The sequence below is a fragment of the Lissotriton vulgaris genome, chromosome 2_1, assembly GCF_964263255.1.
Source record: "Lissotriton vulgaris chromosome 2_1, aLisVul1.2, whole genome shotgun sequence".
Taxonomy (NCBI): Eukaryota; Metazoa; Chordata; class Amphibia; order Caudata; family Salamandridae; genus Lissotriton; species Lissotriton vulgaris.
The window spans coordinates 1,788,675,255-1,788,697,348 of record NC_141687.1 but is presented as its reverse complement, the minus strand read 5'-3'; the positions used below and the strand labels follow the sequence as shown (position 1 = coordinate 1,788,697,348).

The window sequence follows — 22,094 nt, the reverse complement described above, 5'->3', positions numbered from 1 at the left end:
GAGCGCGTCACTGGCTGTGCCCTCGTTCAATTCAAAGTATTGCAGAATCGATGTCCCTAGCGATGCCCTGAAAGCAGGGTCCTCTAGGGCCTGTGGCTGCAGGCGACACGTGGGGACCGGGGGACAGTAAGGGTCCCCCCAGAATGCACACTACTTAACCCAAATGTACTTTACTAGGACTCTGCGGCGCTTTACCAACAAGCACCCTGCAAGCTCCCCAACCCAGGTGGCTGAGTATGCACTTTACTTCGAAAACAGGCACTTGCCTAGATTTATGGAGGTTCGCCTTCTTTGACTATGCATGCCCCAACCCAACCATCTTCGCATCCTTGGAATAGTTTAGGGGCACGATGAAACTGCTGCATTGGTCACACAGCATGGAAGATCTAGCCTACACTCCCTAGTCAGGGGAAAGGTTAACTGGTAATTACAACAAACTGATAGATTGCATTTTGGAAAGGGTAGAAGTTTAACTGAGTCAAACTATGTATAACAGAAATCTGGTTTCTGTTTTGTGTTTCTCCTTTTGCTCAGAACCCTGAGCTATGCTTTCCACTTCGTCGTATTGCAGATTGTGCTATGATAATGCGTGGTATTATATTAGCTATGTCATTTTATATGTTTTAATTGTTTGAAGTGGTTTTAATTAACTGCACATTAATAATTAAACCTTAAAGATGCCCAATGATTATATGGGTATCTGCTTGATTTATGTTGAGCTAATCCTCTGGATCCCAATGCATTTTCTGTACAAGTTGAATATGTCTAATTAAAATAAACATACAGGCCCATTAAAGTGCCTCAACATGTCTTTCTTTAATACATACATAGGTGAATTAGAGAAGAGGCATAAACAATCAAAGTGGTTCTGTTGGAAGTAAAAAAGAGAATAGATTGGTACAGGGTCCCTAGTTATTTCCTTCACCTTCATCCTGTGTCGTTCACCCTCTTGCACTCCTGCAGTAGTTTGTTCCTGGAAAAATCCTTTGCGATTGGGATAAAATACTTTCATTTAAATGTTTGTCCTGACCTGCTTTTGAATACCTGGTACGCCCGGGATTTCAAGAGTGCCAGCACTGTGCTTAAGTGCCCATGTCTCGGTGGCCTCATTGACCGGTATTTCTAATCTGTTCCTAAATGCAAAAGCGCCAAACGTAATAGCAGGCACACTTTAATCTGCCAACTACCTATGATCTTTTTACTTTTTATTCTAGCCTTGCATACCAATCTGGTGACTGGTGTTTCCAATTGCCTTTTGTCAGGCAGTGTTCATTGGCCTTCAGATATTTGCTACTGTAGAAATGTAAAAAAATGGTAATGTTGGAATGTATGTAGTCATAACCATATACAGAATGTTAGTTTAAAAAAAATACAAAAAAGTTGATGTGGTAAGCGCTGAAAACAAGTAGCAGCTGAAGACGCTGTAAAGATGAATGCACTCCAGATAAAGGTGATCACTTCTTTATTGAGAGCAAGCAGGAGATGCCTATCTCCACTTGTAGCTCCCACCAACTGTCACAAGCTCCCTCCACATTCCAGAACCTTTAGAATCCCTTTATCTAGATGCAGGTAACCAGTATATCACATCTCCCTTCTTTACACGATAACAAAGATTCATGTATGCATAAATACACCGGAACCTAGCATAATAAAATACAACATAGTGTGGAGGAAGGCATCCTACCTTATGTACCCTATGACAAGGGATGTATGACGATACAATGCATGCTATTACAATGCATGCCATTACAACGCATTATTTACAACGCATATACTGTTACAACGCAATATTTTACAATGAAAAATCATTACTACGCCAAGTATTTACCGAGTATTAATATATAGTTTAAATAACCTTATTATTTCGAAGACTTATGAAATTTAAAACAATAATAAATATTCTTAAAATATAAAAACATTTTGAAATAACATACCTTGACGACATAAAATTATAAATCAAGAACATCATAATCCAATTTCAGCTCACGACGATAGTTTGACCTCGGGTCAAAAAGCAAGTCCTACTACTGTTTCAATGACATGAAATATGTCAACTACAAAACAAAATGGAGGCCAAAAGAAACACACACCATTGAAACGAGCATTTTATAATACGAAAATTAAAATATATGTTTCCACATAATTTTATAAAATAATAAATTACAAACACCATAGTTATTTTATTTTAAATTATGGTGATACCCAAGAAAATGTATAAATAGAAGCCGACTACCATTTTGAAAACATTGGTCAACTTACTATCAACGGGAGCAGACGCTGTAAATGCAGACTATGTTACTGTGACTGAGTAACTTGATTCGAAAGCACCAAACAGCCTCAGAAAATCAAAAAGTAAGTATAATGAAATAATAATGAATATATATTGAACCAATTTAAAGAAACAAAACAGTAATTTTAATTTTTTTTTACTTTTCAGTTAAAAACAAAGTAAAAATGTATAAAGAAAGGGTAAGTCTTCAATCAATACAAGCCTACAAAATAATTCACCGTATATACACACTACTCTTCCTAGGTGAATTATATATATTTTTTAAATGATTTCATTCAAATAACAAGAATAAAATGAACGTAGGAACACATTCTAATTTTTTTTTAATTAATCAAATAGAACTGAAGAATAAAGAAACGCTTCCATTTAACACAAAGGAAAACTTGGTAAAATTCTCGATTAATTATTCCTAATATAATCTTTTGTTAATTGAAATGTATATGTTTGAATATGATAATGGATTTCAAATAGAATTTTATAAGGGTGTTCATTTACCACATATTGTAAACTATTTTGAAAAAATATTCCCTTCTTAATATCATTTTTTTCAAAATCATGGGCAAATTACAAAAGGTATGTATTTGTGATGTTTTTCATTTTTGGAAGATATCTCTCTTTTTTGAAAATGTATCAACATATGATGTGAAGAAAATTAATGAAACTTGTAAAGAAAAAAAAATGAACATTACTGCAATATTTCTAAAAAAACAATTTTTATTGTACATGTGAAAATGTTAATGATTTATGTTTGTTACAATAATGCAGTATTCTTAACCATTTTATCCTTCTTTTTAAATATTAATGCATTTTATTTAAAAAAAATACGAATTCAAAAAGGAATAAATGCTGTGTTTTTTAATTTTCCTCAGACTTTAAGCATAAACAAAAGAGCTCTATCGCAAGCCAAAAATCCACTACTTCTCCAATCCTTCATTTCAAAATTTCCATCTTCTTCATAACCTCTTAAAGAAATAATATAGGTAAATTCTTGTTTATAACGTATATTTAAATATAAGTTAAGCCCGTTTTCTCCTTAACAACCAACATGCAAAAATTATGTCTTATTGATATACGAACTATATATTCTTTTCTGTTCCAGATTTAAAAAATCAAGAGAATTACTACTTAAGTAAACAACAACAGATAACAAGTAGGAACCAAAACCACCAAACAAAAAAGTATAATCTGCATAATCCAAAACTAAAATATTTTGGGGGCAAAAAAAACTGTTCAAAAACAGGTAAAAATCTATGAAATCATGTAATGTTCTAACTTGTCTAAATTCATTTTCATTTATTTTTTCATTGAAAGAATGTCATTTGTAAAAAATAATTTGTAAATGAAAATATATTTAAACGTATGATATGCTTATTCTTATCTTTTCAAAAAATGTCTTTAATTCAAGAAATTGACAAGAGGGCACAATACATCTCTTCCAGAAAAGGAAACTGTTTAATTAAAAATGAAGGGTACATTTATTGCAAGGAGAGAATAACAGAACCCAGGTGTCTTTGGAGGTGTGTGAAATACTGCTCATCCCATTGCACAGACAGAGCGGTTACTCTGGGTGACTCTGTTTTAAGAACCACAGACCATAACCACTCTGTCTCTGCATTGGAGATTGAGGTCAGAGAAACTATAAATGAAATGAAAGACATTGCATGCTCCTCCAATGACAGCTGTAGTTCTATTTTGAGGGAGGTTGCACAACATGCTCCAGGTCAGGCTGCCGGCAGTATGCCCATTATTCCTAATCTGAAACGAATTATACAACGATAAAAATTGGCAAGTAACCCACAAAGAGTTGCTCCTCAAACCTTTTCTGACATTCTTATTCCTCCTGAGCTCTCTGTATCTATTTCTAATGAACCTTACTTACTACATGACAACCAAAACCCTCATAAACAAATTCTCATCTTTAGTACTCCACGTAACCTATTTAAATTGGAGAATAGTGATATTTGGATGATGGATGGGACATTTAAAAGCACGCCCCATCCTTTCACCCAAAATATATGCTATTCATGCCAAAATTTCTAATATAGTTGTCCCCTTAGTATACAGTTTGCTACCTGATAAGCAATCCTCAACTTACACTGAACTTTTAACAGTGTTAAAATCTAAAACATCCAACAAAATATCTAGGCAAATTATTATTGATTTTGAATTTACAACGATTAATGTTATTTCCAAAACGTACTTGCTACCCAAATTCAAGGATGTTTTTTCCACTTTTACCAGGCATTTTGATGTAAGATACAAAAAACATCCTTAGTTGTGGATTATGTATCGGATAGCAAACTGCAATTCGAACTAAAAAAACTAACAGCACCTTGCTGTGTTTCTCCAGAGAGTGTAGATGAGTACTACACTTCAATTACTGAATTTGACTTTTATACAACAAACGAAGAAAAAGTGGCACCCTAACTAAATTATTTCGAAGACACATGGATTGGGCATCTAAGCAGATCGGGTCGCAGGAGGAAACCACGTTTTCAGCTGCTACTCGAGCTGTTTAGAAGGAGAAGCAAAGACAAACAATGCCTTAGAGGGATGGCAGAACTTCTTCAACCACACAATTGTGAAAGCTCACCCTAACTGTTATCATTTCTTTGAAAATTTGAGGAAGGAGCAAAGTTTTCAAGAAATGAGAATGAGTCAAGCATTAACAGGTAGTCTTATCCCACGAATTACAAAAAATCAAAGGAGATGTCTGAAAGACCATTGGCAACTTTACAACAATTTTCGTTGTGTGTGGTTTCTGACTACCTGGATAATGTTGCTAACATTTTACATTACTAATACTCTTTACACTTTTACTTTCCTGTCTTGCCCAAAATTCAAGAACTCTATCAATTTGGCTTTTTATATTAACAGTAAATCTAAATTTAACTCGGGTCACCATTTATACTATACTTTACTCTAGTCTTTTTCTTTTAAATCCACTATAAATATAATTTGCAAATGCATTCTTTGTATGTTCGTTCTATCTAAGCACGTGACCCGACTTGTGCATACACTGACAATATGACTTCGGACATGTTAAGTTTTTAAGTTTGCAGTACACTATTTACATCTATAAACCTTCCTCTTCTCTCCTTGCAATAAATGTCCTTCTTACAGAACATATAATAACTATTAACAAGTTTTAAACCTTTGAGTAACTCTACCTTCCTTCTTCTTTGTCCTTCCTCGCGATTCAGAAAAGGGGGTGGTGATGGACAGAGTATCTGAATTAAACAGAACACTCATACCCAGTCAATAGATCAGGGCTTGATCCATCACCGTTTTTTAGCTCACTGCACCATCCCAGCTCAGAACCTGGCTACATGCAAATTAGTCTGTCCCTGGCCCAGTGCATCATGGGAACAGGGCAGACCAAACTACCAAGCCAATTCTTTAACTGGTAAGGAAACAAGCTTCCGGGGACCGGTTTCTGGCATTACAGCTGTCTTCGGCCCGGCTTGCTTGAATCCTGATGGTGCAATGAGCAAGGGACTCACATCTGAGTATACCCTTCCACACTTATGGTGGACAAAACGATTCAGAAAAGGGGGTGGTGATGGACAGAGTATCTGAATTAAACAGAACACTCATACCCAGTCAATAGATCAGGGCTTGATCCATCACCGTTTTTTAGCTCACTGCACCATCCCAGCTCAGAACCTGGCTACATGCAAATTAGTCTGTCCCTGGCCCAGTGCATCATGGGAACAGGGCAGACCAAACTACCAAGCCAATTCTTTAACTGGTAAGGAAAAAAGCTTCCGGGGACCGGTTTCTGGCATTACAGCCGTCTTCGGCCCGGCTTGCTTGAATCCTGATGGTGCAATGAGCAAGGGACTCTTATCTGAGTATACCCTTCCACACTTATGGTGGACAAAACGATTCAGAAAAGGGGGTGGTGATGGACAGAGTACCTGAATTAAACAGAACACTCATACCCAGTCAATAGATCAGGGCTTGATCCATCACTGTTTTTTAGCTCACTGCACCATCCCAGCTCAGAACCTGGCTACATGCAAATTAGTCTGTCCCTGGCCCAGTGCATCACGGGAACAGGGCAGACCAAACTACCAAGCCAATTCTTTAACTGGGAAGGAAACAAGCTTCCGGGGACCGGTTTCTGGCATTACAGCCGTCTTCGGCCCGGCTTGCTTGAATCCTGATGGTCCAGGGACAGACTGATTTGCATATAGCCAGGTTCTGAGCTGGGATGGGGCAGTGAGATAAATAACGGTGATGGATCAAGCCCTGATCTTTGGACTGGGTAAGAGTGGTCTGCTTAATTCAGACACTCTGTTCATCACCACCCCCTTTTCTGAATCGTTTTTGGCCACTATAGGTGTGGCAGGGTATACTCAGACATGAGTCCCTTTCTCACTGCTCCATCAGGATTCAAGCAAGCCGGGCCGAAGACGGCTGAAATGCCAGAAACCGGTCCCCGGTAGCTTGTCTCCTTTCTGGTGAAGAATTGGCTTGGTAGTTTAGTCTGCCCTGTTCCCATGATGCACTGGGCCAGGGACAGACTGATTTGCATATAGCCAGGTTCTGAGCTGGGATGGGGCAGTGAGATAAATAACGGTGATGGATCAAGCCCTGATCTTTGGACTGGGTAAGAGTGGTCTGCTTAATTCAGACACTCTGTTCATCACCACCCCCTTTTCTGAATTGTCCTTCCTCGCAACTCAAAATGGCTGCCTTCATGTTGAACGTCACTACGTAAACGTCATATCTTTGATTTCATTGAAAACGTTATTTGTTTAAATTATATGAATGTAATAATTATTTGTATAAAATATTTCTTTAAAAATAAATATTTACTTTGATTTACATTCATTATTGAAGTATTTTTAATCAAAAAACAGTTTCGCATTTTCAAATACGATAAGGGTTTGCTTGATATTGTAGGAGTAGCAATTTCTAATTTAAGGTCAATAAGTACTGGAGAGTGTAGGAGTAAAAATTACTATTCTTACCTCAGGGTTGTGCATCTGTAGGGTAAGTGCAGGTTAGTTTAGGGGTAATAATTACTATTCTAACTCCAGAGGGGTTAATCTGTAGGGTAAGTGCAGGTTAGTGTAGGGGTAACAATTACTATTCTAACTCCAGGGGGGTGCATCTGTAGGGTAAGTGCAGGATATTGTAGGGGTAACAATTACTATTCTAACTTCAGGAGGGTGCATATATAGGGTAATAGCAGGATAGTGTAGGGGTTACAATTACTATTCTAACTCCAGGGGGGTGCATCTGTAGGATATGTGCTGGATAGTGTGTTGGTGACAATTACTATTCTAACTCCAGGGGAGTGCATCTGTATGGTAAGTGCTGGATAGTGTGTTGGTGAAAATTACTATTCTAACTCCAGGGGTGTGCATCTGTAGGGCAAGTGCAGGATACTGTAAGAGTTACCATTACCATTCTAACTCCAGGGGGGTGCATCTTTAGGGTAAGTGCAGGATAGTGTAGGGGTGAGAATTACTATTCTAACTCCAGTGGGGTGCATTTTCCCTGCATCCTGTGCCAGAGATACTCTCTTTTTTTCTTTGAGTATTTTAATGCATACCCAAGTATTAATTTGTATAATTCAATTAATCTGTGTTTTCTTACATTTATTTATCTAATATTTAAAATCTTTCTTTATAGTTCTTGTCTTGATTTTAATACACTACCCCACACAAAACCCCTATTTTCCCTGCATCCCGTGCCAGAGATGTTCTCATTTAATTATTGAGTATTTTAAATCATACCCGAGTATTGTTTTAAATAATTCCACTAATGCGTTCATAAACTAAATTGTATATTATAAAATAATAACTATGTATTATTTTTTAAAGCGAGTACTTATTTTCATATTTTTTTTATTGCGTTGTAATGCCATGCCTTGTAAATGAATATGCGTTGTAATGCCATGCGTTGTAATAACATGCGCTGTAATGGAATATATGATGTAAAACTTCTGTTGTAATAGCATTATGATGTAAAAGTTGCGTTGTAATGGCTTTCTCCTGTGACAAGTTACATTACAGTTATACTTTAATTAATGCAAAACTAACTATAAAAAAAAAGAAAAGGTTAGATCAAGGAGAAAAAGTTAGGCCAGAGAGTTCCATCAAAATGGAAGCATCCTGCGTAATTGCAAATGATAAAGACCCACCTTATCCCCCTTCTTAGAATAAGATTTTTATTATAAAATCTTTTGTGTAGTACAACAAGTACCCTTATTGTCACAAAAACACTACTAGCCTGAGTTTGAAGCTGCCTCACAGTACTACTCACTCTATCCACATGAAGAAGCAGTTCTTGTTTCAATGGTCTTCGTCACCACCTCCCTCATCCAGTCCATGGACGATGGCATACCGTCTGGTATATTCATTCCCCAGTAAGGATTCTGTTGCATCCAGCCAATCTACTGAAATGCCACATGTTTTTGTCACTCAAAGGTGCAGATTTTGTATAAACTTCTTCAACATGTATAGGATGAGAAAATGGACTTCCTCCTTTTTTTATTTTAACCCCCCATTTTACTCTCACCCAATCTCCAGGTTCTAATTGTACCTCTTTTGCACCATGTTTTCTATCATAATAAGTCCTATAGACTTTTTGCATTTTCTTTAAATTGGATTTCAGCACAGCTGGAGACCATTTACTGCATATTTCATATTGTACCACGCTACATTATCTTTGTTGAAGGGTTCCCCCCCTCTCAAAATTCTGAATGGCCTGTAACCAGTGCCTGTGAGCATTATTCTAAATGCCCACATGGTCTTGTGTAATTCCTTCTCCCAGTCTTTTCCGGTATTAATGGAGGCCTGAATGCTCCCCATCACAACCCTGTTAAAGTGTCCAACAATACCATTACCTACTGGGTGGTCTACAGGGGGTTTCTTCCCAATAATACCATTCCTGATCAAAAAAATGTGTATCTCTTTGAAGCAAACTGTGGTCCATTGTCAATTAGAATAGACTTGGGGATACCTCCCTCAAAAATAAATTCTCCTGGAAAGCAACTACCACCTTGCTGTCAGTGTTGTCTGTCACTTCAGTTTCAGGCCATTTAGAAAAACTATCAATGACCACAATGATATCCTTGCACTCTCCACTTTTATCTAGAATAGGACCAAACATGTCTATGCTTAGGTCCTGCCATGGTTGTTCTGGACATTTCCGCTCTCCCAACAAAGGTCTCAACACATTGAGTTTTATCTGAGTTAGCACAAGTATGGTAACCTTTCACAAACCTCTCATAGTATCCGTCCATACCTGGCCACAAGTACATTAATTTCAACCTCGTCCTCAACTTAAAAATACCTAGGTGTCCCTCATGATTTATTTCCAGCACTCTAGGTCTCAACATTTTTGGAACTACCCTTCTTTCTCCTTTGAAAATATAACCTAAATCATTCCCTGAAAACTTGTCCCTGATCTCCCAAAATACTCTGCACTCCTCATGTAAATCTCTCTTGCCCGCCCTCAATTGGTAATGAAACTTTTTATTTTTCATAAAACCTAATCTTTCCTATATTCAAAACCCATTCTTTCTTCAATGTAGACTCTTTTGTCTCTTCAATCATAGCTACACTAAAATCCTCCCAACCCTCTTTTGTCTCCCCTTCAAAAGGTAATGGAGAATGGGTCAAATAATCTGCCACTTTATTTCTCTTCCCGTGCAGATATTCTACATCGTACATGAAATCATGTAACTTCAGATTCATCTTCGCTATTCTAGGAGTGGCCGTAATTATACTCTCCGAGGTAGTATTCTTCACTAACGGTTTATGATTCGTGAGTAAGGTTAAACATGACCCCCATATGTATTATCTGAATTTCTGCAATGACCATACCGTAGCCAGCATCTCCTTCTCAATGACAGAAATTCCCCAGGTGCAGATAAGGAGTGAGAGGCGAACTTTACAACGGCATCTTCATCCGAGTCATCCACTTGTGTGAAAACTGCTCCTAAACCCTTCACACTGGCGTCAGTAGTATAATAATAGTACTAAAATTCTGTTTTATTCCTTCAAAATACCTTTGCAATTCATCATTCCCAAAAACTTGTGTTGAAGCCGCAGTAATTACCTTTAACCATGTGTTTTCATTGCAAATTTCTGTACAAACTTAGAATAAAATACTGCCAGTCCTAGAAAACATCTAACTTCCTCTTTGGAACTAGGAGCAGGGGCATTACTGATGCTGGTCTTTGCATTGCAATCCCCTCATCAACAGCATCCTCGACGTTGAGGCCGGACTCTCCTTTGTAGCCCCACAGCTTCTTCGGAACTGCCACTTCGAGATGCAGGATCTTGCAGTGCTCCACCATGATTTAAAGCCCCTTTGTCCAGTGGACCTAATTTGGTCCCCGTACCAGGCCCGCACTCCATTGCGGTCAGCCTAAACTTGAGACAATGTCCCGGTCCAGTGTGACCAGATAACAACAGTTGGCGCTTTCTGCCTCCACGCGCTGTGTTAACTTGTTAACTTTAAAATTGCATATCTCTTTCTTTTCCTTTTTTGCTCAAATTATTTATTAAAATATAATTTTTTCTAAATAGGTGTACGATTCTTCTTGTGTTGTGTTTTCACTTTATTACTGTTTGAAATGCTGCATAAATACTTTACACATTGCCTCTGAGTTAAGCCTGACTGGTTTGTGCCAAGCTACTACAAGTTTAAGCACAGCTTACTTTGGGGTTTGCTTGTGTTTCACCCTGACAGAGATTGTGGTTGCAGCCCCTTCAACCAGTAGCCTAATTTCCTGCAGGCATTATTAGCTGGTGTAAAGTGAAATGATATGCCACTGAAGGAGCAAAATGTGGCTTTTATGAAAACCTACCAATTGCAATTCCACACAAGTAATTTACCTGATCACTATGATGATGAGAAAGACTTTGATTTGCGAACACCACAGCAATCTAAGTTGTGGTCGAAGTACAACAAAAATGGCACCGCACTTTTTGACAGTAGTACATACATTTGAGGACCTGAGGTGGGTAGTAATAGAACAATTATGAGAAGAGAATATCAAGAACCCAAGGAGAGCCCTATTTGGGAAAGAACAAAGATGGATCTAACATTTGTCAACTCATAAGACAGGATTTAATGGTGAGAACCCTTGGATGTCAGGAATGGCATAGATTTCTATGGAAATTAGAGGTCATTCTTGGGGACCCAGCATAAGAATAATATATAATAAAAGAGTACAAGAGTACAGCATATGAGTATCCACGTCACAATGCTGTTCCCCCTTTTTTATGTTTTTATATTTTCACCACATGAATTTATAGCCCTTAAGAAGCTTGAGTCTGTGTACATCAGGGTTCTCCAACAAGCAGCTCAGGAGCTACTGGTAGATCTCCTGGCACCATTGAGTAGCTCCCCTCTGTGTAATAGAAACTATTAAATGAAAAGCTTTCCTTTGATTTAATTAGGTATGCTTCCAAATTTGAAAAAATATTCTTAAAAGTACAATGTGTCTATTTTCAGAATTGATTATCTTATGTCTACAGAAAAATATAACTAAAACTGATATTTAATTCATGCAGCGTTGGCAAGTCTTTTCACTGATTTGTTTTCTTTGGGCCAGAGGCATGTCATTTATCACTGCTATGATATGCAGAGACAATAAATTGCAATTGATAAATTGATAAACTTTTTTTGACATTACCACTTTTGACTTTGCCTTTTCTAATAGGATGATCATTGCTAGCAATTCTGCAATGATCAATGGTCACTAATGGAATCTTGTCTCAAGACACTGATAAATTGTGTTAGTAGCTCAAGATGATTTTTTTTCTTACTATAGAAAAGGTTTTGAGATCCCTGTTTTACATAATCACATATGTACACAGACAATGCAAGAAAGATAGAGACCTAGAGAGAATTAATACCTGACTCTCGTTTATATAAGGGAAAATCCTGGGAAGTCTAACACATGGGAGTTTATATACAGCACAATTAGAACATTTGAGCCTTTTTTAACACATAATGAAAAGAATAAGCAATAAAAGAAAATCTCACTATTGAGAACATTTGGATATTATTCTACATGAAATGAGATAACCTGGGAGCAGAAAAGCCTCCTGTAGCACTTGCTGAATGAGATAGCAGGATATCCTCTTGTAATGTTGCACCTGGATCACGTTACTCAGAGGAAAACTGGGTATTTAAGGCCAGGAAAATATCCCCATCATATGATGCAGGAAAGGAGAAACCAAATAGGTTCACCTCCGGGAAGAGACCTTTGATGATGTGAGTGGGACATAGGCGGTGGCTTTGATGGGTCCTTTGACTTAGTAGAACCTATGCCCTGATACTCTTATGGATGTTATTTACCTATGTGTTAACAAAGTTTGACTACATGGTCCGCATGCCTCTTTACCCTTATGGAGCTCAAAATAAAGTAAGGGGAATGAGCAAAAATCACACTTAAAATGCATGATGAGTGTAGGACATAAAATATCTTGGTAATCATAAGAATAATACTTGCACAACGTATATCAACTTGGTGCATGCAGAGAATGTACACATTTTTAAAGTAACTGTGATGGAGATTCACAATTTACTGCGTATACACTGGTCCTGTTTGATGTCAAATAATAACAGGGATCCCTTAGGGACATTTATAAGTACATATACAGATATATGTAATGATGTCCTTGATTAATTATCTGTCTCTCTCATACCTACAGAGAAATGCAAACATAGGGACCAAATGGGTCGGAATGTATGGCATGTATGAATATGATGAATGGAAGTTTCTCTATTGAATTCACATATATAGGATACTAACAATATCTTTTGTTATCAGATGCGATACCGGAAATATGAAATGGGGGACTTCCGAATGCTAGGATTCAAGTGCCTTACACAGGGTTTCTTGTGCGCTGCTTTCAACATAGACATGGGACACAAATGTATGTGATTCACACATGGATGGGATACTTCATCCACTACTGGCTTTTTATGCGCATTAACAAACATCTAGCATAGATAGTGTAACTTCGGATGGTAATTCTCCCAAAGGAAAATTGTTTTTTTTATATTTCGCTAAAACTGGATTCCCCCACTATTGGAAAACATACATCATTTTTGCCCTGAAGATGTCCATTGTCTAGTTGATGAAACACGTTGGCTGGTTTTAAGAAAAATTACATGAAGCATAAATAAAAGAAAAAGATTACTGGATTGTGCAGAAGTTATTATTACTTGCTTGCTAACAGCTGTTGCGTTCATTGAGTTTTAATGTGTGGTGCAACCTTGGTCTTTATGTTTTAATGGACAAGTGTTAATCAGGAAATTTGCAAATGTTTACTAGATGTGTGGAAGAGAAGTGGCTTGCTGTCCGTTCTGTGCCCAGTACTGGGAAGTAATGTAAAAGCGTACTCACTGTTTGAACTATCAAGCTTTGTAGTTAAACATGAGGAACAGCACAAATGTTATTCTTATTTAAGTCTGTACTATGTAGTATAAATTAGAAAGATTCACAGATCAATTCCTTGACCATAAGATCGTCCCTCTGTGCGAGCCTTCCTTATATGTCATCCAGGGCTCTCTCTAGACAGTTATATCTAAAGTTTAGATATGGGATTTTACCCACGCGAGAGTATACAACTAGATGGGCAAACTCCAATACTATCTGCCCTGTCTGTGATAGTGCCTCTGAATCCCTAAGCCACATTTTATTATTTTATGTGGTTTATAAAGTCCCAAGGAGAAAATAGATCATCCCATTTTGTAGAGTACTAGGCATAGGGTTACTGGGCCCAGCACTTAGGATAATACAAAACAGATACACAGGAGGTGATGGTTGTTAGTTTAGCAAATGATTTGCATGATTTGGAACCAGCGAAAAGATGACCACGTTTTCTAAGACGATTATTGTTTTGTAGTACAGGATTCATAGCGTTCAAAGTATGCTAATTGGGGTGCTGCTATTTTTGTTTCAGATATTTTAAGTAGTTATTAGATAGCATTGTATGGAATGCTAATCTGTTGGAATCCAAGACATGAACTTTTTTGTATAACTTGATTGTGATATAACTGATCATTTTAAATATTTAAAGTGATTCATGAGAATGCATAAAAAAGACAAAAATATTTGCCTTTTGTATGTTTTCTGGATTCTTAATACGAAATGAACAATTAAACTGAACTAGTAGAAATCATGTATGTGAAAAGTGAAAAATAAAGTGAGCTGTAACTGAGGCATGCTGATCAGATGCTGCATTGATAAGTCAGTAGTGGGGTAGCTTACCACATTACATTTACTCAAGTTGTGGTTAATAGTAGATACAATATCTGCACTATCTTATGTTTTTTCAAGTTTTACTAAGGGCAAATACCAATGTTTGTATCGAAATGTGAATGGGTAAATGTTTTAACAGCATTATTATAATTAAATATTAAAGAAAACTGAAAACTTTGAATTGTATTTTAACAGCTTGATAATGGAGCCTTACTCTCCCTTGTGAACAATGCTGTGCTCACAAATCTTCAAAGGCCATCAAAAATTACTGTATCTGGGTAAGGAAAATTTCACATTTGAAGTTTCTATAATGTTTTAAATCAAAATGTGAAAGAATATTTGCATGGCTGGGATATTATATTTTCTCCGTAGCTAACACCAAGTGGAACTCATCTACCGATAAAATCGTAGGTATGGCGCCAAAATACATCAACCATTGCCATATAATCAACCACAAGCTTGTATGGACATTTTGAAAGAAGAAAAGCACCATACAACCAGGTCTGTGGACGCCTTTAAATGGAAGATATTCTGCATAAAGTGTGTTTAGTACATAAATCATAACACTACCATGAAAATGTGCTCCTGCCATTACCCTTTTATTTGCCTAAATTGTAACTACAGTTCTTTTACTTCCTTGTGCTCCTTCCACTGCACTGTCCTTACTATATGACTATACTATAAGTGAAGGCTCCTGGTGCCAGAACGTATGTCTGACATAATATTGGAACAACAAATATTGTGCTACAAATATTGATGTAAAAATCATCCTCTAACTACACTTATAATGCTGAGTTCCAAAATATCAAAACAAGAATATTGTTTACACTAATATCATTAAAAAGAATTTCAAAAACTATGTTTATTTTATAGCTATAGTATAAAATAATCCAGAATGTTTCAACATATAGCATTAAAATAATGGAAAATTAAATAATTTTAAACATAAAAATATATACGCACACACACACACACACACACACACACGTGTGTATATATATATATATATATATATATATATATATAAAAGCACGGCAAGGAACATCCTTCATGCGAGAAGTGCACACCCAAGGCACTTGATTCAGAGTATCCCCTATGGGGAGTTTTTAAGAATAGGCCGAATCTGTAGATCTGAGAAAGATTTAGAGCAATGCCAACAGGAAGCAGTACAAGTTTTGATTGGCCCTGGATATAAAAGCACAAATGTAAATAAAGCCCTCACCAAAGCCAACACTCACACCAGAGAAACCTGCTTAGTTGCCAACATAGACAAGATTAAACTTGATCCTTCAAGTACTAGGCAGGTTGAGGAAACACCCCATGAGATCAGAAAGATTACTGCTTATAGTAGGGGGGAAAAAACAAATCAGGCAAATCATCACTACTCATTGGCCCATTGTACGAACTGACATTACAGTAACCCAGATTTTACCAGAGCAACCATCACCCACATTCAGGCATGCACCCTCTATGAGGGATGCACTACTAAAGGGCAGTCCTGAATTTTGCCCAACTATTACATGGTTATCCACAAAGACGGGGTTTTTCAAGTGCAGCTCATGCCGAGCTTGCAAGTTTGGAGTTAATACCACTGAAAACACAATGTCATTTAGCAATAAACCTATGAAGATCAAAGGTCATTACACATGTCAACCTGATCATGCCGTCTATATAGTAGACTACTTTTGTTGCCTCAAATACCTGGAGAACGCCAAGCTCCAGGTATTCTCCAGAATACTGCAGCATTTGAGAGCAGTGGTAAACTCAGATCCAAATTACCCAGTGGCCAGGCATTTTAAATTAGTTCATCATAATAATCTCCGCGAGCTAGAATACTTTGTGATAGGGGCAGTTCCATTACCTAGACGAGGTTGAAACAGGGAGAAACGATTGCGATAACTGGAGTCACAGTTTATTTTGGAGTTAGATACTAAGGGCCCGATTCACAGAATGAACTTAAGACTAAATCCTAAACTTACTACTATTTGGTATTCACAGAATGCACTTACTAGTTTTGGGATTCACAGAGTGAACTTACTACTTTCGGGATTCACAGAACGAACTTACTACTTTTGGTATTCACAGAATAGATTTAAGACTACTAACTTTATGTCCGTACTCGGGCCGGAAATTCCGGCCCAGAGGCAGAGCTTCTGGCTTGGGGCGGAGCTTGTAGCCCAGAGGCGGAGCCTCCGGCCCAGAGGTTGAGCTTGCGGCCCAGAGGCGGAGCTTCCGGCTCGGAGGTGGGGATTTAGCCATGGCTGAAATGTCCACCTCTGGGCCGCAAGCTCCGCCTTGAAGCCTCAAACTCCTCCTCTGGGCCGGAATTTCCAGCCCGAGTGCGGACGTAAAGTTAGTAGTCTTAAATCTATTCTGTGAATACCGAAAGTAGTAAATTCATTCTGTGAATCCCGAAAGTAGTAAGTTCATTCTGTGAATCCCAAAAGTAGTAAGTTCACTCTGTGAATCCCAAAAGTAGTAAGTGCATTCTGTGAATACCAAATAGTAGTAAGTTTAGGATTTAGTCTTAAGTTCATCTGTGAATCGGGCCCTAAGATGCCGAATGGTTTGAACAGCAGTGAAGGTCTACACAATTTCCTTTAGTATGGCAGTAGTGAGTCGACAGATCATGCCTATCACCACCTACTAGCAGCTCTGTCCACAAATATCTGTTTAGTACGTCTTAAAGGAATATTTTGTATATTTTAAGTCATCAGTGTAGACAGAGATTTTTTGTAAATAATTTTGATATATGTAGGAGTTCTTCTGCACTCAGCACTTGAAAATGTGCAATATGGATGGGGTCCTTGCATCATGTTCAACATCTACATTTCAAGACTAATGGTATTATAAATCATTGATTGTGTCATATAATGATCTGGCTACATGAGGATAATTGAAGATGTCTGTATGAATTTGTATTTATTACACTAGTAGTTACAGCACGTAAGCACTTCTTTGAATAGCACTTTTGGCAATTTGCAATACTTAAACACTAGCACTTTATATCATCACAGTGAGATGTTACATTGACTATTTTAATCCATTTGGGGATTTCTCAATAATTACTATGAATTATATTCATATAACCACTCGGTTCGATATCAGTCATGAGACCGGTAATAATTATACTGTGAATCCTTTTTATAGATCCATGTTTCTAAAATAATTTTTGTATTTTTTTAACAACATGAAACACTGTATACATTTATTTAGATCTTACAAGCAGAAGTCTGTTGTTTATGTCTATCAGCATTGCAATGCTGAACTATGCAGAGGTATTTGGCGATCACTATTTAAACAGAACGATTACAGCAACATGTCATGTGATGAAGGCCACGCTTGAACGGTTGAAACGCTTCATGCTAGACACTGGGCTGGAGTAGACTGGATGCTATGGATTTACTTGTTCTGAATGAAAGCACTGCAATTTCTAATCGATGCCCGGTGGCCCATATATATATATAGACACTTATACATCGACTCATTCTTCAATATGTAAAACATATTTAAACTTTACAGAAACACACAGTCACTGGATATATATATATATGGCGGTCGCCAGTAGGTATATATAGTTAGGAACTAGTTACCATAGGACATTCCGAACATTCTATTGGGAATAACTTTGGCGCCGATTGAGGGATCTGCCTGTAATTTTCCTTAAATTTGCTCCTTCCATGAAAGTTTCAGGGGGATTCGTTAAGCGGGGGCCGAGAAAAAAGGGGGGTTCGAAAACGTGTTTTCCCCATGTTAATTTCCATAGGGACATTCTGACAAGGCTACAGCTCGAACGGCTTAACGGAATTATACCAGATTTGGCAAAATGGTAGGGACTGGTATGCAGCAGTGCCTTTTGTATGTTTGGTGAAAATCCCTCCAGTAGTTCTTGAGAAAATTGAATTTGAAATTTTTCAAATGGCATTTTCTATGGGACCTTTAGACACGGCTACAGCCCGAACGGCTGAACGGAATTACACCAAACTTGGCAAAATGGTAGGGACAGGTATGCAGTAGTGCCTTTTCTATATTTGTTGAAAATCCCTCCAGTAGTTGTTTAGAAAATGAATTTGAGCAAATTATATATCTATATGCGCTCAACATTCTATTGGGAATAACTTTGGCGCCGATTGAGGAATCTGTGTGTAAGTTTCCAGAATTTTGGCCCGCTCCGCTCCTTCCCTGAAATTTTCGGGGGGATTCGTCAAGTGGGGGCTGTAAGGGCGGCCCCAAAACGTGTTTTCCCCATGTTAATTTCCCTGGGGACCTTTAGACACGGCTACAGCCCGAACAGCTGAATGGAATTACACCAAACTTGGCAAAATGGTAGGGCCTGGTATGCAGATGTGCCTTTGCTATGTTTGGTGAAAATCCATCCAGTAGTTCTTGAGAAAATTGAATTTGATTTTTTTCAAATGGCATTTTCTATGGGACCTTTAGACACGGCTACAGCCCGAACGGCTGAACGGAATTACACCAAACTTGGCAAAATAGTAGGGACAGGTATGCAGTAGTGCCTTTTCTATATTTGGTGAAAATCCCTCTAGTAATTGTTGAGAAAATTGAATTTGATCAAATTATATGTCTATATGCGCTCACCGTACGCGCACCGTACGCGTACGGTACACGTCCCGTACGCGTACGTGCGCGTACCCTTACGTGCGTGAGCGAGTTTCTGATTGGCTGGCAGTCGACTGTCAACATTCCAAACTGTCCAAACCAGGAAGTGTTGACCACCATCTTGTTTTTCAGGAGAACTGAGGCACAAGAGAGCCCAAAACAAGAGTGGAAAACACGAAAAGGGGGCAGGGTAGAGACCCCCCAACCTTCTAGCCCTTCTCAGGGGGTCCCATAAGGGCAACAAAAAAAATCGCGGGGTACGCGCACCGCGATTTAAAAATTTTTTTTTTTTGCACTTGCTGGTCCTTCTGGGACCTCCTGAGAAGGGCTAGGGGGTCAGGGGGTCTCAACCCTGCCCCCTTTTTTCGTTTTCCACTCTTGTTTTGGGCTCTCTTGTGCCTCACTTCTCCTGAGAAACAAGATGGCTGCTCTGGTGGTCCCAGAAGGATAATAACATATATAAACGTTATCGGCTAATAGAATTAACATTTACAAAACCTTTGAAATTTATTGAAAAAAAATATAGGTTTCACGCCTGATATAGTTAGGAATAAGCATTTTAAAAACCTTGCAAATTCACTGAAAAAACCATAGGTTTCAAGCCTTATATAGTTAGGAATTAGCATTTAAAAAACCTTGCAAATTCACTTAAACAAACATAGGTTTCAGGCCTTATATAGTTAGGAATTAGCATTTTAAAAACCTTGCAAATTCACTTAAAAAAACCATAGGTTTCAGGCCTTATATAGTTAGGAATTAGCATTTAAAAAACCATTGAAATTGCTCCTATATAGTTAGTTGTACTAACTATATTTCGTGCACCTGCAATCCACTGCTGATGATGTCACATATTACATCATTCATGACATCGTCAGTGACATCACTGATGACATCACTGATGACATCTCAAATGACATCACTGATGACATCTCATTTGACATCACTGATGATATCATTCATGTGATAATACGATGCACCTCCTCACACTCTAATATAACCTTTATATATAAATGACTACATCCGTCCGTCCGCGCAGCGAACGGGTGCAGCGGGCGCGCTGGCGGCGCGCCAAAGGCAAGCCCGTCTGCGCCCGTCCGCGCAAGGACAGGGCCCAGGGCTCTACCCCTGCCCAAAAACTTCCCATCAGTAATCTGCACTACTGAAGCGCGACGCTGCTATCTCTTCGCCTGCAGGTCAGTTGCCAATGTAATTAATTCTCATTTTATGATGCTCCTGATCCTTGTATTAAGATATGTACTTACTGTTCTTTTACGGTGGATACTAATCTTGGTATCAATAAACTGATATTTCACCCGTACAGAACATAAAAAAATCTTACATCCAGGCTGCACTTATTAACGCCAGGTCAATGTGTAAACACAAAGAAGAGATAGCAGATGTAATTAGTATTAACAACTTGGATCTGCTATTTGTTACTGAAACCTGGACTAACCCTTCATCTGATCCAGATTTAATAATAGCAGTCCCAGAAGGATACAATATCTTGAGACAGGATAGAGTTCTAAAAATAGGTGGTGGTATAGCCATAATATACCGTCAAAATCGGGTAACCACAATTAATCAAGTCCCTACCTCAACCTGCGAGGCCATGCTCTTCTCAATTGCATTGGGACCTTCACAGCGTTTCAAAGGTATTTTGTTGTACCGGCCTCCGGGCAGTAAAGCTCAATTTCTAGCTTTCATCACCGATATAATGGAATCCCTAGCGACAGACAATACCACCACTATATTGGGTGATTTCAATTTTCCGCTAGAGGATCTGGATGATAGAGACACAACCACCCTTCTCTCAGACCTACAATCCTTGGGCCTTACACAACGGGTTCTTAAAAGTACCCATGATGCAGGTCACACGTTGGACGGACTGTTCACGAATGTTGGAAATGTTAAAATCAAAAATGTACTGCCTCTGGCTTGGTCAGAACATCATGTGATCTTTTTTGAAATCCCTATAGATAGACCACCTTCTGCTCAAAGGGTGACACATATTAACACCACGTTTAAATCATGGAAAGACATTGACAACCAACACTTTACTGATCTTTTAACCGCATCAAAATATGATAGGCTAGATGATCCTAACTTAGCTGCGGAAGCATATACGTACTGGTTAACTAATGCTATCAATGAGACAGTTCCTACTAAATTACTGTCAAAAAATCGAAGTACTCCATCTGCTCCATGGTTTAATAGCACCCTCAGAGAGCAAAGACAGACATGTAGGAATCGAGAAAGACAGTGGAGAAAAGCATATTTGCCAGAAAGGAAGGCAATGTACAAAAAAGAACTTGTGATATACAAACAAATGATTATTAAAGCAACGAGTACATATTATTCAGCTCAAATAGAGCAAGTTAAAAATTCTAATGAGCAACTTTTTCAAGTTGTTAATAAACTGTCCAAACTACCTTTGCAAACTACTCTACACAAGAATTCTGTAATCATTTAGCTGATCATTTTCATGGGAAAGTTAACGACATATACACCAATATCATATCATATCAATAAACGTCTCTCGGACCCTCTTACTAATGAATTCAAGCCTACATTTAAGACCTTTCAAAAGGTCGAAATGTCCCAAGTTAAGGATATCATGGCTTTGGTCAAGTCTGGCTCAGTTAAGGATCCATGCCCACCTGCAAACCTCCTCTCTGTGGTAAATATTGTAGCTGCTTCTCTCACTGAAGTATGTAATTCAATGTTCCTCACTGGTATTTACCCTGCCATATGGAAAAACACACTATTAAAACCCCTCCTAAAGAAATCTCATTTAGACCCGGAGGATGTTAACAATTACAGACCCATTGCAAGTTTGCCCTTTGCAGCCGAGGTGGTCAAAAAATTGATGAATACACAAATTTCCCAGTATATTGAACATCATTCTTTACTGGACGACACCGAATTTGGCTTTCGCCAAGG

General features: G+C 38.1%; 1 protein-coding gene across 1 annotated transcript in view; it reads left to right on the top strand.

The window, feature by feature from the left end:
* The window catches only part of TESMIN (testis expressed metallothionein like protein), a 1,691,460-nt gene that overhangs the window by 1,055,734 nt on the left and 613,632 nt on the right, over positions 1-22,094 (top strand). The window contains exon 8 of the mRNA XM_086958946.1: positions 14,730-14,812. Within this exon, the coding sequence (XP_086815072.1) occupies positions 14,730-14,812 (83 nt within the window). The remainder of the gene's footprint in view (positions 1-14,729; positions 14,813-22,094) is intronic.